Source organism: Symphodus melops (assembly GCF_947650265.1).
Source record: "Symphodus melops genome assembly, chromosome: 21".
NCBI classification, from domain to species: domain Eukaryota; kingdom Metazoa; phylum Chordata; class Actinopteri; order Labriformes; family Labridae; genus Symphodus; species Symphodus melops.
In genome coordinates this window covers 18,086,786-18,106,509 of record NC_136711.1, presented here as the reverse complement: position 1 = coordinate 18,106,509, position 19,724 = coordinate 18,086,786, and the positions used below count along the sequence as shown (strand labels likewise).

The 19,724-nt window shown below is 42.3% G+C and overlaps 1 protein-coding gene across 5 annotated transcripts; it reads right to left on the bottom strand.

The window, feature by feature from the left end:
- Positions 1-8,307: 8,307 nt before the first annotated feature.
- acsl5 (acyl-CoA synthetase long chain family member 5) lies at positions 8,308-18,630 on the bottom strand. Of its 5 annotated transcripts, none has more exons than XM_079372721.1 (23): positions 18,613-18,630; positions 18,440-18,490; positions 16,679-16,858; positions 15,833-16,001; positions 14,945-15,056; positions 14,178-14,242; positions 13,986-14,087; positions 13,797-13,896; positions 13,190-13,368; positions 13,011-13,043; positions 12,854-12,905; positions 12,362-12,435; positions 12,202-12,279; positions 11,989-12,123; positions 11,761-11,895; positions 11,583-11,678; positions 11,183-11,255; positions 10,979-11,067; positions 10,422-10,538; positions 9,785-9,928; positions 9,426-9,527; positions 9,245-9,316; positions 8,308-8,469 (listed from the first exon to the last, which is right to left on the bottom strand). In XM_079372721.1, the coding sequence occupies exons 4-23, from the start codon at positions 15,986-15,988 to the stop codon at positions 8,332-8,334; spliced, it is 2,052 nt and encodes a 683-aa protein (XP_079228847.1). In that variant the 5' UTR covers positions 15,989-16,001; positions 16,679-16,858; positions 18,440-18,490; positions 18,613-18,630; the 3' UTR covers positions 8,308-8,331. The 5 variants fall into 5 exon arrangements, with proteins under 5 accessions (XP_079228847.1, XP_079228848.1, XP_079228846.1 ...); XM_079372722.1 differs by having other exon boundaries at positions 16,679-16,759; XM_079372720.1 differs by lacking the exon at positions 18,613-18,630 and having other exon boundaries at positions 18,440-18,532.
- Positions 18,631-19,724: the final 1,094 nt, after the last annotated feature.

Below are 19,724 nucleotides of genomic sequence, written 5' to 3'. Positions count from 1 at the left end.
TGTTTCTCCTTCAGTTGTACCCTTGTGACAACACTCTGTTATTATACGCCTCGATACGGCTTCCCTGAGTGGGCGGGGCTATAGCTTTCCCCCCGCCAGGTGGTGGCAGGGCGAACCGCTGGAGAGGTGAGGAGCTCACTGGAAAAGACACGTGAGCCTCTGACCAAAAGAAGCACCGTCCCGTTTACCGAGGTAAACAAAAGAGCTGAGAACAACAAATCCAGAGGGAGTCTGACTTCACTCTCTTTTCACGAAGTCGTTACTCCACACAATCCGGGAGAAACTAGAAATGAATTGAAGTCATTTGTTTTTTAGGAAGTGGGCGTTTTCCTTCTCATCACAGTAATGACGTGGAAAAGTAGCCAATGAGTGGTGGTCTAGACAAGTCTTGAATAAAAACCTGGAGTCCGCTCAGTCCGAGACCGAGACCGGACCAAGAAAAGGACTTTTCATTCTGAGACGAGGCCTTCAACAAGTTTTCTAAGAGACCAATCTCGACTTCTACAGCAAAGTTAATAAGCGACAAATCCTTCACTTTTCCAAACAAGGTGATTTTCTTCGTCTTCATGTCCTGTTTTTTTATTTTTTTTATCTCTGCATTATCTCCAGTTTTATCTCTGGTTTCCTGCCATCGAGGAATGTTAATCCAACATGATAACATCAGTGAAAAGAAGTGATTCATTCTTTTCCTTTCACTCAGTTTTCTCCTCTACCTTTATCTTCTATCTGTTTTGCTTTTCCTTGAATTCTCCCTTCATACTTCATTTCATTTGTTCCTGCCTTCACTTCACCTCCTCTACTCTGCAGCCAACTTTGAAATATGAACAAAGGGAATATTTTCCCACTTAAGTTTGTACAATTCAGGCTTAATTATCCCCAAAAATAAAGCACAGAAAGTTTTTCAAACGTCTGCATCGACCTGTATCTCCTGTAAACTCTCGGTGATCCGCTCTGCATAGTAATGATCTTCGTCTGTGACGACCTGCCAGCAGGAAAACGGGTCTGAATCCACACACGTCGGGCCAAGGCAGAGCCGTGGCAATCGATGAATCGTCATGGAAACGGCCATAATGCGGCATCGTGTCGCCATGACAACCGAAAAAAACTGCCGCACCAATCAGGGCTTTGTGGGACGATGTTTGGCATGAAACGCATCATGTATAAAACGATGGAGCTGCTAGTTTCTCTGTGTCCGTTCGTCACACACACACACACACACACACACACACACACACACACACACACACACACACACACACACACACACACACACACACACACACACACACACACACACACTTATAACACTGTAGACGACAGTGTTATAAACTTCAGGGCTGAAATTACTATTTCTTTATTGTCAAAAAATGTTTTGGGGATTAAAAAGAAAAATGCTGTGTTTGAAACTCATACAAACTTTATTATTATTTTTTTTTTTCAAATAATAGATTTGATCAAATTGCACAGAAGCTTAAAATAATCTACAGATCTTTGGCTTGATTTTCATCCAAAGCTGCCGAGAGCGAGCGTGAGGTTCGCTGCCAAAGTATTTGTGCTATTCAGACAGTGTGCAGGAGAAAGCTTTTGGGCGATTCCAAACAATTAAACGCCTAAAATTGAATTCTACTTTTGTTGCATTACTATGAAAACAGGTATCGATACTGATCGATTTGTACTTGTTTTGAATTGTTTAAATTCTGTAATCCAGAGGGGTCTCTTACAAAGATGTCAAAGCAACAAGTGTGCATAAAAAACAAACATGATCCCTTTTAAGAGGCGGATGACCAGCCAGCTGAAACTTCACCGAAGCAATACAGTTAGACATTAGTTTGCCTTCAATCTACAGATCAACACATTGTTGCAAAAAAAGGGTAAATGTGCAAAAATGGAAAAAAAAAAAAAAAACATCTTCAGGGGTTTTTTTTCAAAGTTTTCCAAACGTGTGAAAGCTTTAACAGTTGTTTTGTTTCAAACTGACCAATCAGAGGGGTCTGATTGGACGGTGGCCCTGACAAACAAAGTTAGGCGTCAAAAGAAAAAGGTCACCTAACACTCATAAAGAGAGAGAGGCTCATTTACACAGAAGAGAAACACACACACACACACACACACACACACACACACACACACACACACACACACACACACACACACACACACACACACACACACACACACACACACACACACACACACACACACACACACACACACACACACACACACACACACTTTGTCCCTTTGACAAAGAGCAGACACACAGCACCAGCCACAGAGCTGATTTACAATCCGTCTTTGTCTCAGCACCAGCGCTCTCAAACAAAGCTAATGGCAGCTAAAAAGGACGCGGCTCCTCGCCTAAAAAGGTCTCATCGCCAACAAGAGACGGACAGTTTGATCCTGACTCTCTCTCTCTCTCCTCCTGCACCCACTTCAGTTTGTACACACGTCTCATCTCTCCTCCAATCTTCATCCACAGAGATAAATACACGACCAGCTGGATGTATCACAAGTTTATTCAGCAGCTCCGGGAGCCTGAAGGGTCTTTGTGATTTCACGATGCAGAAGAGGGCGTCGGTTACAAAGATGTTTATTCAGCCATTTTCACATCAGTTTTTCTCATATTTGTGTAATAACATCCCTCAAGCCTCAACCTGAAGAGAGTCAGACATCAGATATTTCAAACCAATAAGATCACCCTCACCCAAAAAAAAAACAAGGTGTTTTGAAACAAGGTACATCTGACTCAAACAACAATAAATAACATGTGTTCATTGCTTTCGGAGGTCGTGCCGAGTATTTAGGTGTAAAATAAAATGTGAACCTCCAAAATGTGATTTGGCCCTAGAAAGCGTTTCTTATGGGCCGCCTTGTTACCGACATAACAGCACGCAAATGGTATTAGGAACCCATTCACAGGAAGGTCAGAACCCGATGATACACGCTGACTCCTTCATTCAGATATACAGCGAGTGAATAAAACAGCCTTCTGTTGTGTCACGCAGACGGGTGTCAGTCTGTGCCATGACCCCACATGTCGTCTCTCTCTGCTCTATTCTCACACACTGATACTCGCTCTTATGTTATGTGCACATGTTGCAGCGTGTCACCTATAAACCCATGTCCTTCCTGGAGCTTTGCCTAAACTAACAGGCTCATGTTGTTCCACATATTATTGCCCTTTTGACCGTCGGTACCATAAATCCATAACAGAGTGAAGACACTCAGGAACACGTCCCTGTCATAATGCATCTTATTGTCTACGGGTTGGTTTATTTCCTGCATTAAAAAAACAATGAAAGAAAGGTGGAACCTGAGAGCGTGAAAACGTGCTCGCCGTGCAGCTTTTTTCAAACGGTTCTTGTTAATGTTTCGTGCCGTAGGTTTGCCTTTTGAAAAAGAACCGGGTTAATCATTCAAACTTTATCACCTCTTTTTATGAGCGCCGACACAGCAGGAGGAAAAAACAAAAAACATTCTTTGTGGTGGGGCGTGTTAGGATGATCCAATGATCATTAGTCAGTTTTTAATGGAGGGAGTTCTTTAATGGTGGCTTCTTGGATAAATGTCCCGTTTCTGTCTGAAAAAAATAAATCCTGTGGTCTGGAGAGTGTCAAGAATGTGATCACGCTCACAATTAAGTTTTTTTAAATTCTTATAAACACAACAACGTCAGGAAGTGCAACACAGTACATTGAGATTAATAGAAATGTATATTTGATAAACTCAAATTTGCTTATATGATCATTTTCTGCACGGAAATTAACTAGAAAAGCTTTTGATCATTTAACGAGTTTTTTTTTCTCTTTGACAATCAACTAAAGCTTCACTATCACTGATTCATATTGACATCAGGCTGCAGAAACCTCAGTAACAAAGCCTCTAACATTTCATACACTGACATCCTCGCCTCTGTCTGGGAGTCCTTCAATAGCTTCATTCACACATCACAGGCTCGCTCACTGTTTTCACCATTCACACTGTGTGTCCGTCTCAGACAGTCACCGGCCAGCACACGAATACAAACACAGCATACACGCTCGAGCTCTGATACGCTGACACACGCGTGTGACGACAAACACGCCAGCATGTATTCAACTTCTTAAACAGATGCTAATGCTATCGTTTTTGGGCTATTCGTGACTTTAGCTTGGGTTGGATTCAAACCCACGGCAGCCGTGTTGAGGACTGTAGCCTCGGTACACACGACATGCATTAGCTGCTAGGCTATACCTCTCCCCATCTAACGCTAAAGTGAACATAATTCTACTTACATCCATTGTTTCCTGCTTTATTTGTTGTCAGGATGAACACAACATGAATGTGTTACGTGTGTTACTCCTCTGTTTGCTAAATAATCTCCTTCTTCTCCTCAAACACAAACTGTGACTGTAAATGACCTCACTGGAGCTGAGGTCATGTTTGCTCTACAATAACCCGCTCTGACTGCAAACTCTGTGTGTGTGTGTGTGTGTGTGTGTGTGTGTGTGTGTGTGTGTGTGTGTGTGTGTGTGTGTGTGTGTGTGTGTGTGTGTGTGTGTGTGTGTGTGTGTGTGTGTGTGCAGCCTGCTGACTCAGCTGAACAAGGAGCAGCACCATGAAAACACTTGTGTAGCATAAATTTAAAGGATAGAGATGAAGCTGAATGGAGGAAAACTTTTTGTGTTTTTGCAACTAATCATCAAACAACAAACTTTACTTTGAGCATACATCAGTGCACGGACAGTTTTAGGCAATTCAATAAAGATGAACTGATACTGCTACATGTATCATTCATGCAAATACACACCGTTAGATATCGTTTGCTATGCTAGCAATGCTAGCGTTTGTGTTGTAATTGTACGAATGCAAAACTTGTATGATCATTTCTCAGAAAGTTTTTGCTCCTTTTTAACCCCGTCACACCGCCCATGTACACACACACACACACACACACACACACACACACACACACACACACACACACACACACACACACACACACACACACACACACACACACAGCTCTGCAGTGTTGTCTATAGGTGGAGTCTCACTCTCTGTTTGCTCTGCCACAATAAACTTCCTGCACGCTGTCCTAACTACAGGCTGTTATGACCGCAAGCACCAGAAACTGAGCCGCCTTCCATTTACTGCTCCGACCTGAGGTCAACCATTAATGGATGGACGGGAGAAACCGCTGGCTGATAAGGCGCACTAATGCAGCTTTCATTGGAGCAGCGGCATCTTGTCTGTCATGCACATAAACACATAAAGCTGAAATAAGAAAGCTGAAGGTTAACATCTCAAATGTGTGTTGATGTTTTTTAACTGGTGGACTTTGCATTTCCCAGTTTAATTTAAAAAAAGGGAGACCCTGTTTGAGCATTCATTGGACTGAAACTGGAGAAAACAGAAAGCTCTATAAGACTCATTCCACAACACCTTCAGATCTGAAACTGCTAACGATGAGTTTATGATCAACCAGTGTTGTCTGCTATCCTGCACATCTGATTTCTTTGTCTGAAACAATGCAGTCCGTCCGGTTCTTGTTTCCTCACTGCCAAAACCCCCGAACACCAGTGACAGCTTACACATTTAGATGAGCATAAATCAGTTGTTGTTTTTAGGCGTTGTCGATAAAGATCAAGCTTCAAAAGGTAAACCAAGAAAAGAAAAAAAAAAACAAGGCAGACTCATCATGGTTTATCAGAGTGTAAAAGATAAGGCAGGCAGACGTGTCTGATGTTTGATGTGCTGCTCACACTCCTTCTGAAAACTGAGCCGTTGTAAACCCTCCTCAACACTGGGTCAAGGACTCAGTCGGGGGATTTTCACACATCTTGGAGGTTGATGTTTTTAAGGATGACACCTTGAATGACCTCCTGATGCACTCAGCGCCCAGCAGAGATATGTCCCCCTCTAACTCCAACTGAATCCACTACTACAGGGATGTGAAGATTTAATCGAATAAAAATAGACAGCCTGGGTTCAAATCCGACCCGTGGCTCCTTTCCTGCACACTTTCAGTCTCTCCCATACTAAACATAAAAATGAAACAGAAACTCAAAGATGTCTAACTTCCATTAAATATGATAAAAAACAGTAAATATTCATCGTCTAGAACCTGCAGCTTCATGCATTTTATTTATGTCTTGTATTTGCTTGTTTGTTGTTTAACCAAGCTGCAAAACAAACATCCTCTTTCTGGACAGAAGAGCTGTTGAAGTGGAGATCTAAAGCTGGAGGCAATCTTACAACAAATATTTAGTGCAAACATTTTGTTTAACACTTTGCTTGTTTTTGTAAATATATGACTGAATACTTCCGTCAATGTCACGCTGCTGTCACAGTGAATCCATTTGAACTAACGTGTTGTAAATGGTCAATAGACGAGGTTGAAACAAGTCTGATCCATGCAGTGTCATTCCATCGTGGAGACATGAAACTAAATGATCGATGAATGAATGAATCTTAAACTCACTTCAACATTAAAATCTGCATTTATCTAAACTCAGACCTACATTTACTTCAGTGACAGTAACAGGAGGATCTTCATTTGGATTGAAATCCACTGCAAAGGTCAATCAGACTTTGAGACACTCCAACTCTGCATGAAGTTTGTTTTCATTTATCGACAAATTCGGACGAATCAAAGCAGCAGACTGAGACTTCAGCATCGTGACACGGAGCTGTCAAACTGTCTCTTCTCCACAGCAGGACGAGCACAAGTTCTCTTACCTGATCTTCGCGGTCACCTGTGGCGGAAGAAGCCATGTTGTTATTGGAGGAGTGTGCAGACATAGCAGCTGCACGCGCTCTCAGGTAACTTTGAATCACACGAGTTCAGCAGGAGAAATTCCTCCTCACCGACCGGGACGAGAAGGCGTTTAGGAAACGCATGTGAAAGGATTGCATTTAAAAAGTGTTGTCTGATGAAGGAGTTTTGCACTTCAGGTGGGTCTCAAGCAGCCCAGGACGGGAAGCGCAGAGAGGAGGTCGGTGTGTCCCGGTGGAAACTCCAGGATCCTGCTGATACAGCCCGGAGCGACACCACTGAGGAGAGACGCCACAAGGGGGCAGTATAACGAGGGCTGCTACAGGGGAGGGGGTAATAAGCCTAACATTGAAGCCAGATAGGGTGTCTGCTTCTCGGACTCTGTCAGATGATTCTGATGGAGAGCTGCCTGATAAGTCTCAATACCTCCAAGGTACTATGAGCAGGAGTGCATTCTGGGATGTTTTTTTGGGGGGGGTGGGCTCTTTAAGATAAGATGGTGCCAGACCAGTAAGAGCTTTATAAGTGAGAAGAAGTATTCCAATTTATTTAGCAAATTCTAACTGGAGCCAGAGTGCAGAAGATGAAAGTTTAACACATACCTGCAATGTTTGAATTGTAACACACGAGGGCGCTGTTGACAAAGAAACAGCAGGAAGCTTCTTACTTACGTTGAACTTTTATAATTAAAACCTGAATTACATGACTTACTTTCTTTGAGAAAGAAAAAGATTGGGCCACATACTTTCTCAAATGCCACAATATTCTCACCTGAACAAGACTTTTGGGCAAAAACGCGCCTATGAATTATATCTTTTTGTGGGCCTATCCGCGGCCGTGATACACCTAGGCCGTGATTTGCTTGCAATCTCTTTTTTCAAACTTGCCTTGAGAATCACGAGTGTGTGATAAGAGGAGGAGCACATTCACCACCATGGGCAAGATGTTTGGGTGGGTGTGTGGGTGCTTTTACACCTTTTTTTTTTTTTTTTTGAGCTGTGCACGATCACCGAGGAAGCTTTAAAATGGTGAAAATAAGGCAAAATTATTTCAAAAATAATACATCCAATCCGTTCCATTTGATGAATAGAAACAAAGGCATATTAAACCTTTGAAGAGATGCAATCTCAGCCTGTGTGGCCTCACATTTGAATACTTTCTCTGGTGACATGTCCTGCTTTTTAAAAGCTCTCTGATAGTCTTGGCACTATTTTAATGACCCTTTATTTCAGGGTCAAGCATTTCACATCCCCATAACCATGAAGTATTTCAGACTTTTTCTTTCAAAGCACCAAACTCTCCAACTGGGGTGAGAACATCCAGAAAAACAGAAACTGTAAAAAAAAAAAAAAAAAAAAAAAAAAAAGGATGATTCACTCAGGCTGCAGCCAAAGAGCCCGACCAGCTGAAACTGTACTTTCATATTTGTTCTGCAGGAGGACGAGTTTAACAGATGACTCAGGCCCCTCAAGTCTAAACACACATGAGCTGAAGTGCCTTTGAGGAGGTCTGCGAAGCTGTGAGAGACAAAGTGACTCAAAAAAGAAAGATTTAACCAGGTTCATGTTTTTGTTTTATTGGAGTTTAGCGTACATCGTGTCGATCTGTGGCTGGAACAGAGCTTTGAGCTCGGCTCTCTTGGCTTTGAGCGTTGGAGTTAACAGGCCGTTCTCAATGGTGAACTGCTCAGGGTGGAGGTACAAATCTTTCACCTGAGGAGGAAAGAAAGAACGAGGGTACAAAGTTAGTGTGCGCACCCCACGTACAGAGGCTAAAGTCCTGGAGAGCAAGCTGCCAGGGTTTGAATCTGATTATGTGGCTCCTTTCTCGCATGTCATCGCCCACTCGCTCGCTCTCTCTCTCTAACCCGACCCTCTCATTCTGTCCTAGCTCTAAAATAAAAAGAACCTGAAAATACATTGAAAAATTCAATGATTTGAGTTTAATTATCAAAGTCACTTCACCCAAACAAAACTTCAGTCAGCATACTGAGATAACAGAGCTCAAAGGGGAATTTAGGGATCATTAAAAGATAATAAAAAAAAAAAAATTGCATGGTGTTATTTACAGTATGTTACTCTAAAGACACGTCGTTGAGGAAACTTCTCGTTTTAGCCACGAGAGGGAGAACTGAGGCTGCTGAAGGTAAGGGTTGATCTCAGGTGTGTATGACCTCTAAAAGCATCAGATTACTAAATGATCAAGTGCTGAGTCATCGTCAGAATTGAAATTGACTCAGCACAAACACAATTACAGTCCAGAGGTTGTCTCATTTAGAAAGAACACAAATACATAAAGCCCATCATGTCAGCAAACTGTTTCTACATGAAGATAATACGGATGTGTTGGTGGAATTTCCCTTAAAAATCGTGTGGCTGTAATATTCAGAATCCGCCCAGCGTTGGCAGGAATATGGATTTCTTTCAGATTGTGTATCCTTCTTTGTGACGATCGGATCTGGACCTGCAAACACAGAGGAGTCGTTACCTGCTCGAAGGACTTGAGTCCCGCTTCTTTTCCCAGTTTGGTCATGTCTGAAAGAATGGCTTTCTTCACTCCCTACGAGTTAAAAGAAAAAGTTACAGCTGGAGGCATGAAATGAAAAAAAAAAAAATAATCAAATCGGATGATTGAATTTAACACGTGTGGAAGTTAAAGGATTAATTACTGTGTTTTTGCATAGATCCTCAATGGAGCCGTGACATCCCAGACTTTGGGCGAAACCAGGCAGGACTTCGGGGTCGGGGACCACGATGGCCACCAGGCAGGACTACAAACACAGGAGAAAGAATCTGGATTATTAGAGGGATTCAGAGGGCCGTGACATGGGGAAGCGTTTGTTGCCTTGCCCAAAAGCACCCCTGCAGCTTCGTTCCAGAGAACTGCTGAGGTGCCCTTGAACCCCCTTCAGCCTGATACACTTCCTGTGTACTGGACATCTCTTCGTTCATGCACATCCATAGATCCTCTTTGGGCATGTGAGAGTTTTTTTTTTACTGCCCAGAGTGTGAAGCTGCTGGTCATTACCTGCAGACTGTCTCCGTGCACAAACACCTGGGCCACAGGTCCACTGCGTACGTACACGTTCTCAACCTTCTCAGGAGCGATGTACTCGCCCTGAGCCAGCTTGAAGATGTTCTTCTTCCGGTCGATAATCTTCAGAACTCCACTCTGTTCAGGACACAAAATGCACAAAACAAATCATCAGAGTTTGACTTTGTTGGTCCAGTTACAAGACAAATTTTGGTTACCTGAACCTCCATATACACTTCTCTGTATGAGCCACTATAACGCCCACATTTCCATCCCAGGGCATTAAAAAAAAAAAGCATTTCTCAACTCAAAACTCAGCCCGGGTTAGTTCTGCTGCTGATCGAGTCTTTGCGTGAAGTTAACTAGTTAAAGTTTGATTTAATGCAACACAGATAAAGGAAACTAAAACGCCCAAAGAGCAGAAAATGTTTTCAGAAACATTATGTGGGAGGAATCTTTGAAATATTCCACTCAGTGGAGTATGAATAAATTAATCTACCAGACTCGATCCACAAACTCTTTTCATCTGGTGCAGAAGAGCTGCAGGTTGTTCACCCTCCACTCGTCTACATGTGCTGCAGTCAATATTAAACTGGCTCTTTTCCCCGTTGTCTGTGTTTGGGTTTCTTACTGGAAGCCATTTTCCGATGTCTCCTGTGTGCAGCCAGCCGTTCTCATCCAAAGCCTCTGCAGTCTTTGCCGGGTCTTTCAAGTAGCCCTTGAACACATTTCTGCCCTTAATGCAAACCTGGAAAACATCAGAGAGACATTTCAAGCAAACCTCGAAAGACTGAGCGCGTCTAAAACTGTTGGTCTCTGTCCACGTCAGGTACAATCCTTAGAGCTAAACAGTGAAAAACAAGGAACAACGTTTCTTCATTGTATCATAGGATTTGAAAAAACATGAAAGAAAGTCTTTACTCTTTATTTCTTTGAAACATTGAAGTGTATTTCTTTAATCAGATCGTCTTCCTTATACATTTACAAGGTGCCTGAGCAGAGGTTTCTTTAAAGCGTCTTCAGTACACTGAAAGTTGTCTTTGGATTTAGAGGTCATTGCAAACAGAAGCTTTCAAGCTTTTACATTTCAAACTGAGTTCTCACGGAGGGGAGAGTGTGCGTTCTCTCAGGCTCTTGGCCTCCCTCTGATTAACATGTTTGTTATCGTTATCGTCATCATCATCTTACCTCCCCCTCTCCGTTTGAAGCAAAGTAGTTCATTTCCTCCACATCCACCAACTTCACCACGTTGCAGGGCAGCGGAGCGCCGACGTGTCCTGCGGTAAAAGGTCGACTTGAACAGTTATCTTTCTTGATACTAAAAACTACAAACGTGCAAATCTTTTTTTGTTATCCGATCAGTCAGGAGGGGGATTAAAAGCCTCTTCATACCTGACGTGGCGTCTCCTGGCGTGGTGAAGGTGCAGCCAGCCGTGCACTCAGTCTGACCGTACGCCTCGAAGATCTGAGAGTACCAGAGGATCTCATTTCAACGTTAGTTATCAAAACAAGCTGGACAGCTCGACTTCTTATCACCTGTTTCAGACCATGAGTTCGACGTAAGCAGAACCATTTTCTACTTAAACTTATTTCCCCCCGAAGAAGAGCGATTGGTTTTGCAGCAAGGCATTAAACATTTTTCCCCCCCCCAATTCTAAGAAACCACTAAGAAGCTAAATTATCTTCAGGAAAATATCTCATATTTAGTGAACATCGTCTGGCTGTTTTAATTCCAGGGTGGCCTGAAGGTAAACTTGAAAGAAGTTTGAAAAGGAGGATCTATTTTCATTACCTGGCAGCCCAGAGCGGCCCTGAGGAAGTTGAGGACAGGCGGAGAGATGGGTGCCGCTCCCGTCACCATGACCCTCACTCGACCCCCAAAAGACTCCTACACACCAAACGATTGAGCAGGTTAACATTCAGAGGATTTTATTTTAGCGTCGTAATGTTTCGAACACCTGAAGCTGCACCTGAACTTTGTTGAAGATCAGTTTGTCCCACAGGCTGTTTTTCCTGATGATGCCGTCTTTCACCTCAGCGTACTTTCTGTCCACGGCGAAGTTCAGCAGCCACTTCTTGAAAGGTGATTTGGCTCCACTCTGAACCTAGCGATGTTTGAAAGGAGACACTCGGGGTTAATGTTGAAAGCAGGAACGAGAGGAAAGCGTGGGCAGAAACGTCCGACAACAATGTCTTACTCTGTCGTAGACGCGGTTGAGGAGTCGAGGCACGACGGGGAAAATGGTGGGCTGAAGAGTTTTCATGTCGTCTGGCAGCAGTCGGATGTCTCCCTGGAAGAATCCCACCCTGGCTCCGACACTGTACACCACCGTCTGAAAGAAACACAAGAAAAACACTTCAAGATATTTTCTTAAGGCTTTAAAACACGAGGGCTGAAAACTCGACCTCACCTGTACGACTCTCTCGAACATGTGAGCTAAAGGCAGGAATGAAATGCTGACATCGTCCGTGCTGGGGACGATTGACGACTGCGGGAAGCACAGAGGCCGCTGGTTAGCAGTAGTTTCATGAAATGCATTCAAATAAACACGTAATGATCCACATCTGTACCTCAAAGGCCTGAATGACACCTGCAGCATCGGAGACCACGTTCTCATGGGTCAACATGGCTCCTTTAGGGTTCCCTGAGGGAGAAATAGAAAAAACATAGTAAGCAAGTAAATTCTCTTTGAGATGATGTGACAGACAAGAATTGAATTTGATGCTCTTTTTAAAAGGCTCCTTTTTGCTCTACATCTCCTTTTTGCATGTTGCATTCAGGGATTTAGTGGTCCTGGTTGTCTGGCCTTAAAAATTGAGTGTTTTCAAATTAAGAAAAATTCCATAAATGCTCAGCAAACTGAGGTTTGTAGCTCGGACCGGTTCAAGGAAAGTAGTCCATCTCTTTCGACCAGCTTTAGCACATGCAATGCTAACTTCTATAGTTAGCATGCTTGATCACGGTTAACAAAAATTTGTCCGAAAGATTGATCAATCAAATCATTTTCAGGGATTTTATTTCATCGTGAAACCAAAACAAAAAAAGGCGGGCAGAAAGATCACCTGTAGTGCCACTAGTGAAGCAAATGATGCTGAGGTCTTCTGGCTTTGGCGGCTGTTTGAAGATAAAAAAATAAAAAAATAAATCAGCTCATCAGAACAGTGATGACTCTCTAAAAAAGATAAATAATCAAACAGTCTGCATGAGAAATAAACTTACAACTGGCTCATGAAGATGACTTTTCCCCAGAGCCTGAGGAACAAAACAAGAAGCATGTTTTCAATCATGTTTGTGCTTCTTGCAGAATCGTCTACAGGGACAGAACTAAAACAAACTGAACCAGGATAAACACAACCAGAGACTCCTCTGCTACCCATCATCTGTTCAGCATTAAATACCTCCACATCCTCCATGGACACGATGTCCACCCCACACTTCTTCCCCCTCTCGACCAGCTCGGAGCTGAAAGGGTCCATGATGACGATGGTTTTGAGGACAGGAGTCTGCTCCGTCTCTCGTGTCTGCAGCAGCGTCTCTGCTTTGCTCTGATTGTCGCAGAGAACCGTGGAGATCTCCGCTGAAAGAATTAAAAATGTACACCAATCGTTATGTGAAAGTACTCTTAAAGACTTTGAGAAGATATAGAGATCAGATCTAGAGTCTCTGAAGGAGAAGTCTGTAGAAACTGTATATTTACTGACCCTTTTTTTTTTTTTTTTACCATTTAATAGTTTTATTGAATTAAATGTAGGTGGCATTTTTCAAAAGGATGAAGTTGCAGCAAGAGTCAGAGCTAAAAGACTTAAAAGTCAACATGTGGGGTGAAATAAAAATGTTCCTGCCATAAATAATCATAATCCAATAAACAGAAATGTGAGAGGGTAAATTAGTGAGAAGAGATTAGCACAATCTCGACACGGATCCCTGCAGGGACTGGAGAGTTACCGGACTCCGTCTCAGCTTTGTAATTAGCAGCATTAAGAGTGCAGACGAAGCTCCAATTACCTTGGTTGATAATGAACACCAGAGCCTCAGGGCCCAGGGTGTCGTACAGGGGGACTGCTACCATGGAGTAGGTGTAACAGGCCAGTTCACCAATAATCCACTGGAATAAGACAACAATGACAGCATGTTGAAAAACAACAACAAGGCTCCAATCCCTCCTGTTATCCCTTTTGAAACGTCCACACTCACTTCAGGTCTGTTCTGAGCGAAGATGCCAATAAAAGTGTCCGCTATGGGCTGTAAACCTTTGTGAATCAGCCCTGACCCCAGGTGCTCGGCTCTGTCAGACACCTTCACACAGAGGAAGAGGGAAAGGTCAGCGGGAGTCATCAGTATTGGGGTTTTTTTCTCAAAATGTTATGGTGCTGCATGCTACGTTACCTGTTTGTATTTTAGCCACTGGTAAGGCCTTCCTGGCTTCCTGTAGCCCAAACACGGTCCGTTACCTACAAACAGGAAAATGAGGGCATTATTTAAGATTACCTCAGCAGCTGGAGAAGATCACTTCAAGTTTTACATACGGCATGCTTTCATTTTATTTGCGTTGAATAAAAACCTACAGCCAAGACAGCTAGCCGAGCATAGAAGTACAAATGAAGAGAAACTGCCAACATGACTCGTTTCTGTGTCTGTAGCTTTAAATATGTAAATGAGCTGTGTTTGACCACGCCCACTCCCTGGAAGGGTTTGGGTGTCTCTGGCTTTCTCGCTCCATGTCCTATTGTTTACGGTGAGAAGGCAGACTCAGAGGGCAGAACAAACACCCATTTGGGGGAGGGGCTACGGCCCTTTGTGATGTCATGAAGGGACAATCTCCAAACGGCCTGTTTGAGCACACATTTTCTGATAAATGGAGCAGGTAAAAGATGGAGAGGATGGACTTTCTCATCATTGCAGGGTTTTTTGTCAGACTAGGGACACATACTGTATTAGTGTTCAGGGCAGCACACATGAAAGTCTCTGAAATTGTTCAGGAGTGAATTTCTGAAAAGTCCTTGGATGACTTTGAACAACTCTGACTTTCAACTCTTACTCCGGTCACCAAAACAAAACGGCTCATTTGTCTTGAATGATTTGATGAAAACTGGACAAACACCAATAAGCAGGAAGGCACACCTTGTGGGAGCAACTTATGAAATGTTGATCACCTGAAACTTTAAGACCCCTCTGAAACACCTCATAGAGGGTCTTGGCTTCATCAAAGTAAAACGCTGTCAGGTTGTTGTTGTCGTCAAGCAGCGCCGTCTTCCTGGCTCCATCCTGAGGACACCAAACAGAATCACGTTAAGAATAAACAGCTCCCTGAAACTCCAGTGTTTCAAAGTCCCACAGTTTACAAAAAGGAGGTTTCTTTTCACAATTTTGTTTTTAAAAAAATTGTTTTGGGCCTTTTAGTTTTTATTAGGCAGCTGAATAGATAAAGAAAAAACTTTGGGAGGAGTGTAACATAAATGCTGGTCTTTCTGGCCCCCCTTATCCCTTTTATTAACCATAAAGTAGATGTAGGAGTAATATACATACATACTGTGCAATTTTCAAATCATTTATTGTGTCTGTTAGCTGACAGGCTACAGGGGAAAAAAGGAAATGCTGCACAGCTGTTTGATTTCAAAAGCCAGTGTATAATAATAAATACACTCCCCAAGAATAGTGCGGGACACGGGTGGCTTAAGAGTTTATATTTCTGGAGTCTTTGATTCAAACTGTAATCATCATAAATCTGAACGTTTTCTTTCATTTTGGACGATACAGTTCAGGTTTCTTTGAGAAGCTGCGAACAAAAACAAAACTCCAGGTTCTTTACAGCTCTCCAGAGAAACTGGTTTGATTTATGTAAAAAAAGAAAAAGAAAACATAAACACGTTTTTTTTTGTATTTCAGATACCACAAAAATCTCATTGATGATGTCATGACTTAAATTATCGAGCAGGAAGCGGGAGACCTCTAAACTCCTCCTTATTGTAGGTTACTGTTCATACACTCTGCTGAACCTGCACAAATACTCTTTCAGCTGAAAGATGATTTCCATCAGTTACCTTGATGCCCATAGTTTGGCAATTGAGGTCGATGGGGGTCCGGATGGGACTGGGTCGTGTGTTTAGGTAATACAGAGTGGCACCAAACACAGCGAACAGCGAGATGATGGCCGGGGTCGGGAGAGGAGAGAACAGCAGCGTGATGAGGGACTCCATGGTGCAAGGCCTGCTGGGAGACGGACAAATGTTGGCTTTGTAATCTGTTGTCCTATTGAGCAATTAAGAGCTCCCTGACACTTCACTGGATTTCTTCTCTGATGCAACTGGAGGTCAAAGTCAAGGTGTCTTGTGCAAGAGAGCTCGTTCTTATCACTCACGATGGAGTCCATCCCACGAAAGTCAGAATATGAACATATGGTTCAATCAAACAGCGATTGATCCTCAGTGAAACTACTCTGAAAAAAATGTGTCTATAAAATCAGAAATTATTAAAGATGTTTTCACTCTCAATTTTAAGTCTCGTCTATTTGTCTTTGCATTATGTTTCTGGAGTCACTGATATCATTTAATGAAACAAATCTTTTTTTTTCACATGCCATTTGTTTGAGCTCCTGTAGAGTTTCAGAGTCAAACATGTCATTCAGGAGTTGTTGCACATTTCTAAAGGGAACTATCGCCATGCAATAGTTAATCTTCATCTGTAGTCCCTCGACAGGTTGGTGACTCACAGGTATATATACATTTACATAAAACCACGACAAGCACAAAGCAAACAACATAGACCGTGCATCAGCTGACTGAGTTGCATATTTACGAGCAGAAAAAAAAAGGCTTTGTAAAGTTGTTCCAAACAAAACCAGGAGACCTTCAGAGTGAAGGAGCTTCACATGACGGTGTCTCTCCTACCTGCTGGTGTTATCTCTCAGGTGTTCTTCTCTGCTCCCAGCTGTCAGGAGGACGGGAGTGTGTGAGCTGTGTGTCCTCGTCCTCCGTGTTGCAGGAAGAAGAAAAAGAAGAACTCGTAAAACACAAATCAGCCGACAAGAGGTCAAGGGGACCTTTGCACCTTGGACACCATCGCTTCATCTGATAAAAAGAACAAGAGAAGATATGGAAACGTTTCATTGTCACTGGAATGATAATTTTGTAATATAAAAGCTCATTATCTTCAGCTTAATAAAAATTACCAAAAGTTAAAGGACTGATTGTGCATTATAAATCTCCACAAAGTCACTATTTAACATCTGCAGCTGTAAAGTTATAGGCATTTATTTAGCATGTAAAGATTAAACTACTTAATATAAAAGGTTGGATACACATTTTTTAACCATTTATCTGTTTGTAGAATAACATTAGTGTTTTTAGACCTGTGACAGGGCAGATGGAAAGAGTTATGGTAAATGGACTCAAGCTTTGTTTATCGCTTTTCTATGAAACTACTCAAAGCAGTTTTTCCACTGCAGGTCTCAGCTACACATTCACACACTGATGGTAGAGGCTGCTGTGTAAAGAGACATTCAGGAGTAATTAATACAATTCATACACATTCACACGCTGAAGACAAAGCAGCCAAAGCAATCTGACACGCAGCTGCAGGCGCTGGGGATCGAACCCCTGAGCGTCCAGAAGAGAGACGACCGACTCGACCGACTGAGCCTCAGCAGCCCCGAAGAAGGGAAGGAATTTTCACTTTCCTTAAAATAACGTTAAACCTTTCTTTTTTTTTTTGTCTTGATAGAGTAAGAGCGGAAACAGTTTGTCTGTAAGGAAACGGACAAACAATAACAATGACATCCTTTAAAATGCAGCCGAGTAAAAATATAAAGTTCATGTAAACACCCGAAAAAATTGCTCATCATTTTCACTTAGCTGTGGTAAATTTATATCTTTTTAGTCCTTATTTAAACGTGATGGTGTAATTTACGAGGCATTTAAAGAGGGAGGTTCAGATACATTTATGTTTTTATTAACGGAGAGTTCTGCCAGCATTTTTTGATTTTACTCCAGATTGATAAACTTCCTCGATAAGACGACGAGGAAGGTATGAAGAAGGCAGAGATGCTGCAGCTGATGAAAAGTTCAACACTTTTATCTCCCGTTTATCGTGTTCAAAGTCTTCACTGTTTCATACAGAAAGTGGACACCAGAGAGGCCTCTGGGAGAATATTCTGGCTGCAGGCAGAGACACCTTAAGTCTAAAAACTGGCCCCCAATCAGTTTAAAGTTACACTGAACTTAAATCAAGTAGAGTGAAAAACACTAGCAAATTCTAAAAAATCCATTGTTTACATGTTTGATTTTTAGGTCAGAGAGCAGCTATCAGCAGGTTGTGCAGATTGTTGACAACCTCTGTGATTCTGTTACTTCATGCTAACGTGAGCAGCAGATAAGATAGGAAGAAAAACAAGTTTTGAATGCTCATAATGTTAAAGAAAGTGGGAGGAAGATGCTGTGTGGCTGGCCAAAAGATAAAACACATACAGCATTAAAACAAGATAATTAAAAAAAAGAGGGAGAACTAAAGAATAAATCAGACTGTGTTTAATCTTTTCATGCATTCACTGAGCTACGTACAATGTCTCCTGCTTGTTCCTTGTGTGTGAGTGCTTTGGTTCAGGACTGTGATCTGCAGGTAAAGGCTCATTAGGAGAAGCTTTAAATGGTTACCTGGTGGGATTAGCAGAGGTAGTTTGGGGCCAGGCTGAGCATGGATCCCCCCTGAGAGAGAGAGAGAGAGAGAGAGAGAGAGAGAGAGAGAGAAACGAGAAAGAAAAAAAAAAAATCAGCTGAAGCCAGGAACACCACTAAAGCACAATCTGCCCACATGTGGTCATTAGCACCTTAAACTGCACACAGGTGTGACAGCTTCCCTGCAGCCAGCGAGGCTCAACCTGCCTCTCCAGCTCTCTGCAGCAGCAGATTCAGCGCCCAGGAGACCTGCACAGTTTACACTTTGATGGGTTTTTTTCCTCTCTATTGATTATGTGTTTATTTCTATTAATTAAATCAGACCTCATCCTGAAGATTAAACCACACTTTGCCCTTCTTTTTCTTCTTCTTCTTCTTCTTCATGTGTTTGCACACAGTGGAGGTGTGTAACCTACCTATTAGGACCGGATGAGATTCATCCTGAACTTTTACCCTGCATGAATTTATGATCAGAAGGTGATAACTCAGCAGACTGGATGTACCTTTGGAGTTCACAGATTGAACACAGCTTGATAAAATCTAATCAGGGACTTAACTTCACAAATCACACACACGCACACACACCTTGCTCAGATAAGAGTTTCATGTGTGACAATATTTTTGGACTGACAATTTGATTACTTTTGTTGGGAGTTTTTGGGTTAAATCCTAATATTTACACTCTTCAAACTGAATGAAGCGGGGTACACACAACAACATAAACAACCTCATTAACCCCTTCTGATCACAGTTGGCAAAGGTCCAACTATCTGATGGATCGAAAGATTATCTTGACAAGCTCTTTTTGGCTCAAAAACACACAAATGATTGCGTTATCGTAAAAAGATATTCAAGTTCAATTTTGAATAAAAACCACAGAATTTAAGCAAAATGTATGTAGGTATTTTATTAATATCCTTAAAACGTAAGTTTACAAATGAAAGCGACGACTCATGAGAACAAATCAGGTACTAAACATCGTGAGTTTATTGGAAGACCTTGATGCATTGAGACAGATCTAATTATCGTGGTAAGAGGATAATGCGCTTAGAAAAGACGTCCTTTGGAGTGCAGGCCAGCTGCTTCATTGAGAGGAAAAATCTCATTAAAGACACCTTGTACTGGTGACCTACTCATATAGAAGAGTGTTGAAAAAAACAACAAACATCCCCTTCGTACCTCCCACTCTCCTACATTTATTTATCCCTTCTCCACCCTCACGATTCATGGCGCATCATCAGGGTAGCTGGGTATTTAAACCCCT